This window comes from Gadus macrocephalus, chromosome 15, assembly GCF_031168955.1.
Source record: "Gadus macrocephalus chromosome 15, ASM3116895v1".
Taxonomy (NCBI): Eukaryota; Metazoa; Chordata; class Actinopteri; order Gadiformes; family Gadidae; genus Gadus; species Gadus macrocephalus.
Genome location: NC_082396.1, coordinates 20,648,046 through 20,660,012, shown reverse-complemented (window position 1 = coordinate 20,660,012; position 11,967 = coordinate 20,648,046). Strand labels below are relative to the sequence as shown.

The following is an 11,967-nucleotide window of genomic DNA, read 5'->3' as shown; positions in this document are numbered from 1 at the left end:
TTTTCCTGTGCTCTTCAGACCTTTCATGGTTGATTAGATGCATTGCAAGGTTATTCCAGTCTTTAAATCCTTCCTCACTCAGTTGTTTTTGTTTTTCCAAAAAGGCAACAACAAAAGCAAAAAACACGGTCTGCACTTTCACTGTAGACTAACCAAGACCTGTTCACCCTCTCACCATTTTTCATTACTATGTAATAGTATGCTTTTGTGAATCTGCGGCCCTTGGGCCAGAGTGCTAGGTCATCCACAAGAATATGTGTGCACCTGCCCAAGACACAGCAGCTTGGGCCAGAGTGCTGGGTCATCCACAAGAATATGTGTCTCGCAGTCATTGTTATCGTTATTGTCATCAATTTCAATAACCGAAGTGGAAGAAGGAGAGTGAGAAATATTCACTACCAGTTGTGCATCATCTCCGTCAGTTTGTTTACACACGTCATTAGCATCGCTGCTGGCTGAGCCAGAGCCACTTGGAATGAAAGGAGCGGTAACGTGACAGCAAACGACGTTGACGGCTGCTCTTGATCCTCCGACGGTCCCGCTGACACTGCGGTGGCTGTAAAAAAGCTGGATAGCTTTGGTAGCTTTGAAAGAAAGTCCTGCCTTTGGTCTTTCTTCTTCTTTTTATGTGACCCGCTTTCGTACGATCGCTTCATGTTTCACTCGATTTATGTCTCACTCGATTTCTCTCTCTCTCTCTTGCCGCTTAAGGTGTGGCCACACCGGACGCGTATCTCGCGTACTTCGTGTATGAAATCGCCATTTTTTCCATAGGGAACCATTGGTTTACGCGCGTATTACGCGTATAAGCAACATTTTACGCGCGTATTGCGCGTATGAGGCGCGTATATTTACGCGCTATACGCGCGTATATCGCGTACATCTCAAGAGTTAAAAAAATTTAACTTTTTACGCTCATACGCATGACGATTAGCGATTAGCCCAATCAGCGTTGAGCTTGACCCAACGTCACTGGCAGAGAGTAGTGAGCTTGGACAGAAGCATACGGCCGACATCTTTCTTTATTCTGTGTGGAAATAGTAACATAGTTACGCCATTAAATGCTTTTATGGAAACATTTCTAGCGAGAAATGTGCATTTTACTTTCATAATGTTCGCTCGGTGAATGTGAAGGATGTTTGGTTTGATAGTTATGACGAAGAGGGAACGCTCCGTTCACTTGCATGGACAGAGTCTCTGGTTACTAAGCAACCTCAACGTCTTGGCGGACTATTTCTCTGCTGATCAACACTACACGAACAGAAATGGAGGTGGATCAAAATATCATCGTCGCCGTGTGCGGCCGTCCTGTCCTGTACGACACCACGATGGTGTCGTACAGGGACAGGAACAAAACAGAGAGGGCGTGGGTCGACGTGGCAGAGGATATTGGCGTTCCTGGTAAGATCAGTGAATAATGTGTGTGTGTATTTTGCTTGGCTTGGCGTATAGCGCGTATTGCGCGTATGCGACCATTTTTGACACAAAATGGTCACGCAACATTTTACGCACGTATCTCGCGTAAAAAGTATGCGAGATACGCGTCCGGTGTGGCCGCACCTTTACTGTTTTGAATTTGACTTCATTGTGCGCACTACATGGAATAGTCCATGTAGTGCAGACTGAAGGGGGGTGCACACGGAAAGATCGTCAAAACATATTAGACAGTAATTAGACATCCCGATGCTACTATTGTGAAGAGATTTTTATAAAAATTATAAATATGGGGACAAAATATATGCATTGGGGCATTTTGGGGGCCCCACAATAGCGTCTATGCGGTCATCTTTACATTGATGCGCACCCAGTTTAGTTTGTTTGGTCCTTTGTCTCACCCATTCAACATACCTCAAACAAAGTCTGCGTACCCCGAAAGTGTGAATCAATTGAATCACCTCACCTCACTTCCACTGCTCAGGGATGCCCTCTGGTGAAACATTTTTAAATTACACATTTATTAAATTAGTTTCCATTTCTAGCTTTCGACCTCTGTCCTTACCAGTGGCGATTTTGGTTTGGAAACTCTGGTGGGGCCCATGCAGGAAAATATTATAACGCAATCCAGAAATACCACATATTACTACCATCACAAAAAAAACAGTAGCAAGTGACAGAGGGGACCAAAATTGCAGCTGAATAATGCCATCACTCAAACGCGAATCTGACAACATATATTAGGCTATTATAGCAATAGCACCACCAAATGGCAGCGTTCAAGATCTCACAATATCAAAACTCAAGAAAACAACAACGTGGCAACAATAAAAACACAACGGCGCACACCCTTTACACAGCAATCAATATACAAAGCCACCACTCACAATATACCAAAAAAAGAAGAAGTATGGTTTAAGTTGCATTAAGTTTGCAGGCCACCATACTGTACAATTAACAATGAATCTAGCCTGATAGAGTGGTTGCCTATTCAGACCTGGATAATCCTGGGTGAAAATGTAAGTAAGTTTGGGCTAAGATGGTAATTACCTGTGCTTTAAGGACAGTGCTGTCTGGTCTCCTTTGTGTGGCTGAGGTGAAACTCAAGCATTTTTTTCCGCTTGAACAACTCCTGGTTGAACGATCTATTCTTGTCCTTTCCCTCTTGAATAATGATTAAATCCGTCCGGCGATGTGGTCCCAAACGTTTTATCTCCAACTTCTGTTCAAGTGCTAAATCTCACATGACAGATACTCAACACGATTCATCATTTAATGAATGAAACGTCCATTTGTTGTTATTTACTGTAACAGTAACTACGTTAGCCAGCTAGCAAGATCTGATCGGCTCCCGCCGTAAACCCCGCCCTTTCTACAAATCAGCCAATGAGAAGAGCCTTGGGGCACTAAACTTCTGGCCCCACCGCCGAAACAGAAGCGGGCGCTGCGCACGCGCTTGCTCGCGCAACAGCACCAGTTTTCTACACTGCAGCAGACGGGGCCATCTCGGCTGTGCCCCACCGAGCGGAAATGACGAGACGGAGCAACGAACTATTTCACACACAACTACTACACTACAACAATTGCGTTCATCAAATTAAAACTGCGGACATGTAATTAATTATTAACAATTAATGTATTATTAACTTATGCTCAATGACATTTTTGAAAAAAAAATGAAAAGTATAATCGTGCCCTGCACGGCAGCGTTCTCTGGTGGGGCCGTGCCCCACTGGCCCCTAATGCAAAGACGCCACTGGTCCTTACATATATGGATAGGGCATAGGGCTGCCAGCTGATTCAAGCCTTTCGTTTTTTATCAGATTGGGTTTGGGTTTTAAGTACTCCATACCCTTGAACCGCTGGTTGTATTTGTTAAAGTGTGTAACTTGAGTCACACATTTTAACAAATACAACCTAGTTTTCATTCAATTTTTTAATGAAAACGAGAGGGGCCCTCGGATAATGCTTGTGTGCAGGGCCCAGCTTTTGTGCTACACCCCTGGGTGTCTTCAATGTACTTTACCCGATTTGTTACCTTTTCTCCATGTATTTTGTGGACAGGTTCTGGTAAGGAGAGAGGTGCTCCCCCGCTGCCCCCCATACCAAGGTGAAGAGGAGGTTCCCCCCCCACCAGCCCTCAAGCCATCTTCCTTTCTTCACCCATCTTTTTTTTCACTCTATCACTGCTTCTTGGTTTTCCAGTAGCACACAAATGTCACAGAAATATTTTATACATTTAAGGTACTATAAAGTAATGGCTTCACATCTGTGTAGAATTGACTGTGTGTCTGTGTGTTTGTGTGTGTACATCTGTGTTACAGCCCTTGACCAAAGAACCCTGTTTAAAAGTGGGACATACTTAAGTACAATGCAATGTCTATACGAGCACGATTTAATGCTGTTTCTTAGGAATATTAAGGAGACGGCCCCTTGCCTTCAACTGAACAACCTTGACTAATCTTGACTAACTAACCCTTGCATCTATCAAAAACAGGATGTAAACCTTCAACAAAAGTCTGCTGGTGAATGTTGTGCTATGCTATGGGCAAAATTCACAAGTTAAGTGAACAAGTACTTCAAAGACTATTGAACTGAAAAACATTGTTCCGTAATGTAATTCAATCAATGAGTGTTATTTGATGTGTTCCTTCTTGGAGATGCAGTGGTCTCACTCCATAACTGTGGGTTACTCAGTCTGTTTCTGTGGTCTTATGTCCCTCTCTCCTTCTAATAGCACACCTGCGCCTAGAGTCCACTCAGTATTATATGAACAGGATCAATAAGAGATCCATGTTTAGGACACATTATTTAGGGATCTCTTTGTGTCTAAACAATGCCTATGCTCTCTCTATGGTGTTCCAACAGAAGGGCAGGGGACTGGAGGAGGTGGTCTAGGCTGTTGGTTTGTACTTGCCGTACATCAACCAATACAAAAATAACTAATCAAACCACAGCCGGCGATCTGTGCTGAAATAAAGATTGATCTTTGTCGAAACAATATAATGCAACATTTCTGACCCTCTAACAGCCATGGTCAGATAATGTCTTTGTTCAGGGTTGATGTCCAACCAGTTCCTATAACAGCCCCAGTCGAGTCGAGTTTAAATGATGGAACCAACTGCTCCCTCTCATCAGTCCTCTGTTGTTGCCAAAAGTAAAGGGCAAAACGCTTCTGTGTGTGTTTGTGTGTGTGCCACGTTACTAAAGAACGAGCTTCAAAGGCGATTGGAGGCACTTTGCCGCCCTCCCATGGTGACATGTGACATTGATTTAAGATCTATGTGTTCGTCTTTCACACAAGCAGACAAAGAAATGGATGTTAAATCAATCTAGGAGGATTTTCCGAGGTTGTGAAGGAGCTTTGATTAATGTCAATGCTATGATTTGTTTAAGTGGCTTTAAATGATTGTACATGTTACGTTTGTGGGCTATGTATGTTACTCTTTGCTCTACCCTACGCTGCTTTGATTATATTTTTGTATGTTTTGTTTTATGTTTTGGTCATGGAACCAAATAATATGTTATTCATGGAACCAATATCGTGAGGGGTTTTTGAACGACTTCACACCGAATGGATCAAAATTAAAAAAAATCGTAATGTTTGTGCTAATATCCTGAGTACGCTTCTATATGTTGTGTTTAGCAGATTTCTTCAAGCTTTGTTGAGCAAGCCAACCAAGTTGTTAACTTCTGAATGAGTAGGCCTATGGGCCTTTTGTGTCTCCCGTCTGAAATACTCACAAAGGTTTGGCTGATTTCCAATCACTTGATTAAGGCCTTGCTTTTTGCAAACATTATTGCAATTCACGATCTGCATTTTCTCAGCTAGAACTGTTGTATGTTGGACAAGCATAGCATAGTTTCATATCTTTTATATCTAATATGAAGCTTATGCATTCACTTGTTTTACTGAATTGGAGACATAATTATCTCAGAGAAAAGTTTTTATGCAAACACATTTGTTTTTCTGAATGAATGAGATACGAGAAACTCAGAGTGAGTGAGTTGGTTGCTGATGCTGATAAGCCTCAACAGGGGGTTCCAGGTGCGGGACGATATCACATGATATCGATATCACATGTCAAGAAATGTCATTGAACTGTCTTGCTTGACCTCGTGTAACAAAAGTGAGATTGGGAACAGTTATTTCAATGCAATGATTAGATCCCTTAAGCAAACACCACAATGTAATCAGATCATAAGGGTATTTTTGTCTGAACCACCCCAAAGTGGAAAAACTAATATTCATTGATATCAATATTACTGATGGACACAAGCATCTGACCAGATCAATACTGTAAATAAACTGTTCTTAATGTTTTATCTGGAAAAATAAAGGTTAAATAAGATACAAATCTTCCAACATATCAGATATCAACTATGACGGCTTTCATCCAGCAGGACATGTTGGCCCTTATGAAATCATCATTTCAGAAAATACATTTTCCATTAAAACTTTTCTCCTAATTATGAGATAACTCTCCTAATTATGGTGGTTAACTCAGAAGAGAGACCATGATAATTATGTCGTTCGTGGAGAGAAACGAGTCGAGTTGATTTTCTTAAAGGGGTGGTTCAGAACTTTGGACAAAGGCCCTGATTCCCAAGTTAGCCTTGGCGTTCTTTATCATTGGACAGTTTTCAACAAATTTCATTCAGTCCTTCATCTACACACTTCACTTGTATCTTAAATAATATCCAAACGGAATTTCGATATCATTTATACTTTATTTAGAATCACAGTTTTAGTTTCATACCGGATTCGTTTTCAGTTGGACTCATTGATTTACATTGACGCTGGAGCGGGAGGACGTTCAGCAGTGTTGCCAGATTGGGCAACTTTTGGAGGACGTTCAGGCAGTGTTGCCAGATAGGGCGGTTTTTCCCGCTCTATTGGGATAATTTTAATTACGCACCGGTGTTGTGCCGAATTTCGACCCCCCTGCATATTACAACCCCCCTTCGCGTGAACGCGCATTCGCTTATTGTCAACGCCCCATACTTTCATATAGTTCGAGGCGCTCTTCCTTCTGACAAAATTAGTCAAAATTAGTGTTTATATTATATCACAACATCAGAAGTTGAGCAACTTATCACAGAAAGCGATGGCATATTTTAGGTTGCAAGTTTTAAGACGAACACATCGCAATGGAACCTCCGACGACCCATGTACGCTACAACATTCACGACAATGAACTACGAGAGCACTTAAATACGTAATAGTTAAAAGTAATACATTTATGCATTATGTTATTTATTCAATTTTGACAACCTCTTGGTAGCCTACCCTAGAAAGCACATTTAACTGTGACTGATCCAAAACTAAGGAAATCCTTTACTATGTACAGACTCAGTGAGAGAGAGTGAAGGATATTGGATATATTCGATATATATTCAATATATATTGATATTTTCGATATATTGAATAGATACATACTGGATATATTCAATATCCAGCCAATTTAGCCTGCCATATTCATCACCCCTCTCCTATTTCTTGTTTGCAAAGGCTGACACACTTCAAATTTATTGGGCTTACATCGTTAGGTCACTGGATGTGAATGTAGAAATTTCAGACGTGTAGTCACAACAGGGGACAATTGGCGGGGGGGGGGGGGGGGGGTTGTATTCTGGCAGGCAATTTAGCCTGCCGTATTACAACCCCCCCTCCTATTTCTTGTTTGCAAAGTCTGAGACACTTCAAATTTATTGGGGTTACATCATTAGGCCACTGGATGTGACTAGAAATTTCAGACGTGTAGTCATAACAGGGGACATTTGGCAGGTGTGTGTGGGGGGGAGGGGTGGGCCCGGGCGTTGTATTCTGACAGCCAATTCATGCTGGCAGAATTCTACTCACTCATTCAAAATGCTCCCAGTGTTGATGCCTACCATGTCAATATAATTAACAGTACACATTATGAATATGTGTCTGGTTGTACATATATGTATGCATGAAGTAATTGCAATTAACAACTTCTGACTTTGAGGAATATTCTAGAATAGACTTCCTCTCAGAAATCCTATATAATATCAACAGATATCAACGTTGAACACACATTACATTAATGAGCCCTACAACTGTTCCCTACAGAATAAACCCACACCCTTGTAAAATAGCCACAATGTCTTGTGGCCAAAATACCAGAAGACAATAAGTAAAGTTAGGTGCAAGTACAAAAGTAGTGTATACATTTGCATTTTTTTGTGATTATAACCTGACTGTAATGAATACGAAGGATGCCAAGAATAGGTTTCAAGCGCAGAGCATAATAGAATGTTTATTAACACAATTCCCAAGGAGGAGGCTGGAGATGGGTCAAGGGACAGGCAGGGGACATACACAGGAAATTTGATGGGTAGGCAACGTCCAGGCAGGGAGCAGGCTAGGAGTCGGAGACTACATTAGTCTGGCAAACAGGTTCATGCACGGGTAATCCAAAGGATTTCCTTAGTTTTGGATCAGTCAGAGTCAACATAATGCATACATTTATTACTTTTAACTATTACGTGTTTAAGTGCTCTCGTAGTTCATTGTCGTGAATGTTGTAGCGTACATGGGTCGTCGGAGGTTCCATTGCGATGTGTTCGTCTTAAAACTTAAATATGCCATCGCTTTCTGTGATAAATTCCTCAATTTGTGATGTTGTGATATAATATATAACACTAATTTTGACTAATATTGTCAGAAGGAAGAGCGCCTCGAACTAAATGAAAGTATGGGGCGTTGACAATAAGCGAATGCGCGTTCACGTGAAGGGGGGTTGTAATATGCAGGGGGGTCGAAATTCGGCACAACACCTCAATAGGGTCCGACTGCGTCCTGCGTCCTGGCAAGACACGCCCCGTGTAGAAATACACGCCCCTCGTGGGAAATACACGCCCCTCGACTGACCAATCTCAGCGTGATGACGTAATACGTAGGATTGTGATTTCCTCTCAGCGTGATGACGTAATACGTAGGATTGTGATTTCCTACTGAGATCGGGGAGTAATGTAGGATTGTGATTTCCTACTGAGATCGGGGAGTAATTTTCCAACGTCATCGTTAACTCTTCTGTTACGAAGCTGTTCCACTCTAACCATGTCAGAGTGGCTGGCAGTGAAATGTGCACAGAATGTGGTGTAGACTATCAAGTTGGTAAGAAACAACTGATAATACCGTGACATCATTTTATTTATAAAGACAAATGAAAATGGTTTTAGAACTGGTTATATAAATGATAACATAAAGAATCGGCCCCCGGTCCCCCAGTTCAATTAAAACAATGGGTAAAATGTCGCTACTCCCAAGAAGCAAACACTTTCAGCTTTCTCCGGTCAAACATCTCCACACAGAACATTTCGTAGTCCTTCTTTGAATTGAAGAAGAACTGGAACGGTTCAATCCTGTTTAGGCTTTCTTCCGGGCAACTGCGGTCAACGGATTTCAGCTCTGCTAATAATGCCTGCTGCTCTGCACCTTCCACCCCAATGACCATCGGGAGAGAAACGTGGTTGGTGAAGGTCTGCAACTGGCACCATGCTGCTGCCTCAATTGTGTCCTTCAGGAAAACATCATCTGCCTTGAAGAAAGAAAAATAATTTGTGTCTGTACTTGGCAAAAAAAACAATAATTGACATCCTACTCTCGCAAAACCACACAATGGTATGCTAACGAAGGCTACTACTGATGAGTTTTCAATGATGAACAAAACTATTCAACTATAGTCATCTGACCTATTGTATCTGGCTATATATACAGTACTAACAGTGGAGTTAAAAAGTTAGTGTAATATTTTGCTCATGGGCGGTGTCATTTAAATTCTGGCTCTTAATATTCACAAAAATATTTATTGGAATTTACTCTGAAAATGTCAGGCTGACCAAAGAGTAATGAAGAGAAACCGAATTTGCATTTACTGATAACTGTGATGTCAAATGCATATACTTGGCTTTACAGAGGTACAAAGTAAAGTTACTTAAAGGATACAAGCCTTAGAATTGTACATTTTCGCCCCTATTCCACTTGTATTGTTTACAGACAATACTTATGCATACGATAGGGAATTCTTAGTAAGGGAAACATGACTCAGGCCATAAGGGTAGGCTACATTTTTTTATTATAGAGAAAGGGAAGGTCATTACACAAAGCATTTAAAGTAAATAAAAAAGTAAATACAAAATATGTGCAATAACATCAAGGGACACAATTATTATTAAAAATGGGAAACACAAGAGGCATTGGCAGGTATAAGTTAACACAAAAAAAAGTACAAAATTAAGGGGACGGAGAAGAGGGCCCCCAGAATTGGGACCCAGAGGCAGAGCAGATGTGTGTGTGTGTGTGTGTGTGTGTGTGTGTGTGTGTGTGTGTGTGTGTGTGTGTGTGTGTGTGTGTGTGTGTGTGTGTGTGTGTGTGTGTGTGTGTGTGTGGGGCGCAGCCAAACATCTCGCAGGGGCCCCTTCTACAATATTTCGGGTTAGGGTTATTACAGCAATAGGTGTATATAAGAAACATAACTTCTTACCTCCTCTCCTGGAACCGTCACCTTATCGTGGTGGAGAGGTTTGCGTGTCCCTGTGAACCTGAGAGCTGTGTTGTCTGGAGCCTTGTGCTCCTGGTAGAGTCTCTCATGGCAGAGTGGTCTCAGGTGAGGGGCCAGACTAAGAATGGTTCACAAAACTCCAATGAAGAACGAAAAAAGAGGAGATGTGACCCGGCCCGGAGGAAGCCCGGGGCCCCCGTCTGGAGCCAGGCCCAGACGGAGGGCTCGATGGCGAGCGCCTGGTGGCCGGGTTTGCCACGGAGCCCGGTCGGGCACAGCCCGAACAAACTACGTGGCACCCCCCCTCTCTTCATCCCATGGGCCCACCACCTGTGGGAAGACCCGTTGGGGTCGGGTGCGCAGCCACATGGGTGGCAGCGAAGGTCAGGGGTCTCGACGGACCAGACCCGGGCGGCAGAAGCTGGCTCTGGGGACGTGGAACGTCACCTCGCTGTGGGGAAAGGAACCGGAGCTTGTGAGGGAGGTGGAGCGCTATCAGTTAGATCTGGTGGGGCTTACCTCCACGCACAGTCTCAGCTCTGGTACCGTACTCCTGGATAAGGGTTGGACTCTATTCTTCTCCGGAGTTGCCAAGGGCGTGAGGCGCCGGGCGGGTGTGGGGATACTCATAAATCCCCGGCTGAGCGCCGCGGTGTTGGAGTTTACCCCGGTAGACGAGAGGGTCGCCTCCCTGCGCCTAAGGGTTGTAGGGGGGAAAACTCTGACTGTTGTTTGTGCGTATGCACCAAACAGCAGCTCAGAGTACTCTGCCTTCTTGGAGACCCTGAATGGAGTCCTGTATGGGGCTCCAGTAGGGGACTCCGTAGTTCTGCTGGGAGACTTCAACGCCCACGTGGGCAACGATGGAGACACCTGGAGAGGCGTGGTGGGGAGGAACGGCCTCCCTGATCTAAACCCGAGCGGTCGTTTGTTATTGGACTTCTGTGCTAGTCATGGATTATCCATAACAAACACCATGTTCGAACATAAGGGTGCTCATAAGTGTACCTGGTACCAGAGTACCCTAGGCCGAAGATCGATGATCGATTTCGTGATCGTGTCATCTGATCTGAGGCCGCATGTTTTGGACACTCGGGTAAAGAGAGGGGCGGAACTGTCAACCGACCACCATCTGGTTGTGAGTTGGATCAGGGAATGGGGGAAATTTCCGGATAGACCTGGTAAGCCCAAACGAGTAGTGCGGGTGAACTGGGAACGTCTGGAGGAGGCCCCCGTCCTAGGTATCTTCAACTCACACCTCCGGCGGAGCTTTTCTGGCATTCCTGTGGAGGTTGGGGGCATTGAGCCGGAGTGGGCGGTGTTCAAAGCCTCCATTGCTGAAGCTGCGGTGGCTAGCTGTGGCCTCAGGGTCTTAGGCTCCTCAAGGGGCGGTAACCCTCGGACACCGTGGTGGACTACGGTGGTCAGGGAAGCCGTCCGACTGAAGAAGGAGGCCTTCCGGGATATGATATCCTGGAGGACTCCTGACTCGGTTGCAGGGTACCGACAGGCTCGAAGGGCTGCAGCGGCTGCCGTGTCGGAGGCTAAGCAGCGGGTGTGGGAGAAGTTCGGAGAGGCCATGGAGAAGGACTTTCGGTCGGCACCAAAGTGTTTCTGGAAGACTATCCGGCACCTCAGGAGGGGGAAACGGGGAACCATCCAAGCTGTGTACAGTAAGGATGGGACTCTGTTGACCTCAACTGAAGAGGTCGTCGGACGTTGGAAGGAACACTTTGAGGAACTCCTGAATCCGAATAACACGCCCTCTATGTTGGAGGCAGAGCTCGAGGTTGATGGTGTTTCGTCGTCAATTTCCCTGGTGGAGGTCACTGAGGTAGTCAAACATCTCCGCAGTGGCAAAGCCCCAGGGATTGATGAGATCCAGCCAGAAATGCTAAAGGCTCTGGGTGTTGAGGGGCTGTCATGGTTGACACACCTATTCAACATCGCGTGGGAGTCGGGTACAGTGCCAAAGGAGTGGCAAACCGGGGTGGTGGTTCCC

The 11,967-nt window shown here is 44.3% G+C and overlaps 1 protein-coding gene and 1 long non-coding RNA gene across 3 annotated transcripts in view; one reads left to right on the top strand and one right to left on the bottom strand.

Annotated features, from left to right (window-relative positions):
* The window catches only part of wipf1b (WAS/WASL interacting protein family, member 1b), a 42,414-nt gene extending 37,367 nt beyond the window's left edge, over positions 1 to 5,047 (top strand). For both annotated transcript variants that reach the window (XM_060072417.1, XM_060072416.1), the window contains exons 9-10: positions 3,499 to 4,621; positions 4,669 to 5,047. In XM_060072417.1, the coding sequence (XP_059928400.1) occupies positions 3,499 to 3,548 (50 nt within the window). In that variant the 3' untranslated portion in view covers positions 3,549 to 4,621; positions 4,669 to 5,047. The remainder of the gene's footprint in view (positions 1 to 3,498; positions 4,622 to 4,668) is intronic.
* On the bottom strand, positions 559 to 3,511 carry LOC132472701 (uncharacterized). The gene is made up of 3 exons (XR_009529153.1): positions 3,192 to 3,511; positions 1,561 to 1,989; positions 559 to 688 (listed from the first exon to the last, which is right to left on the bottom strand). It is a non-coding gene; the product is annotated as an uncharacterized LOC132472701 (long non-coding RNA).
* Positions 5,048 to 11,967: the final 6,920 nt, after the last annotated feature.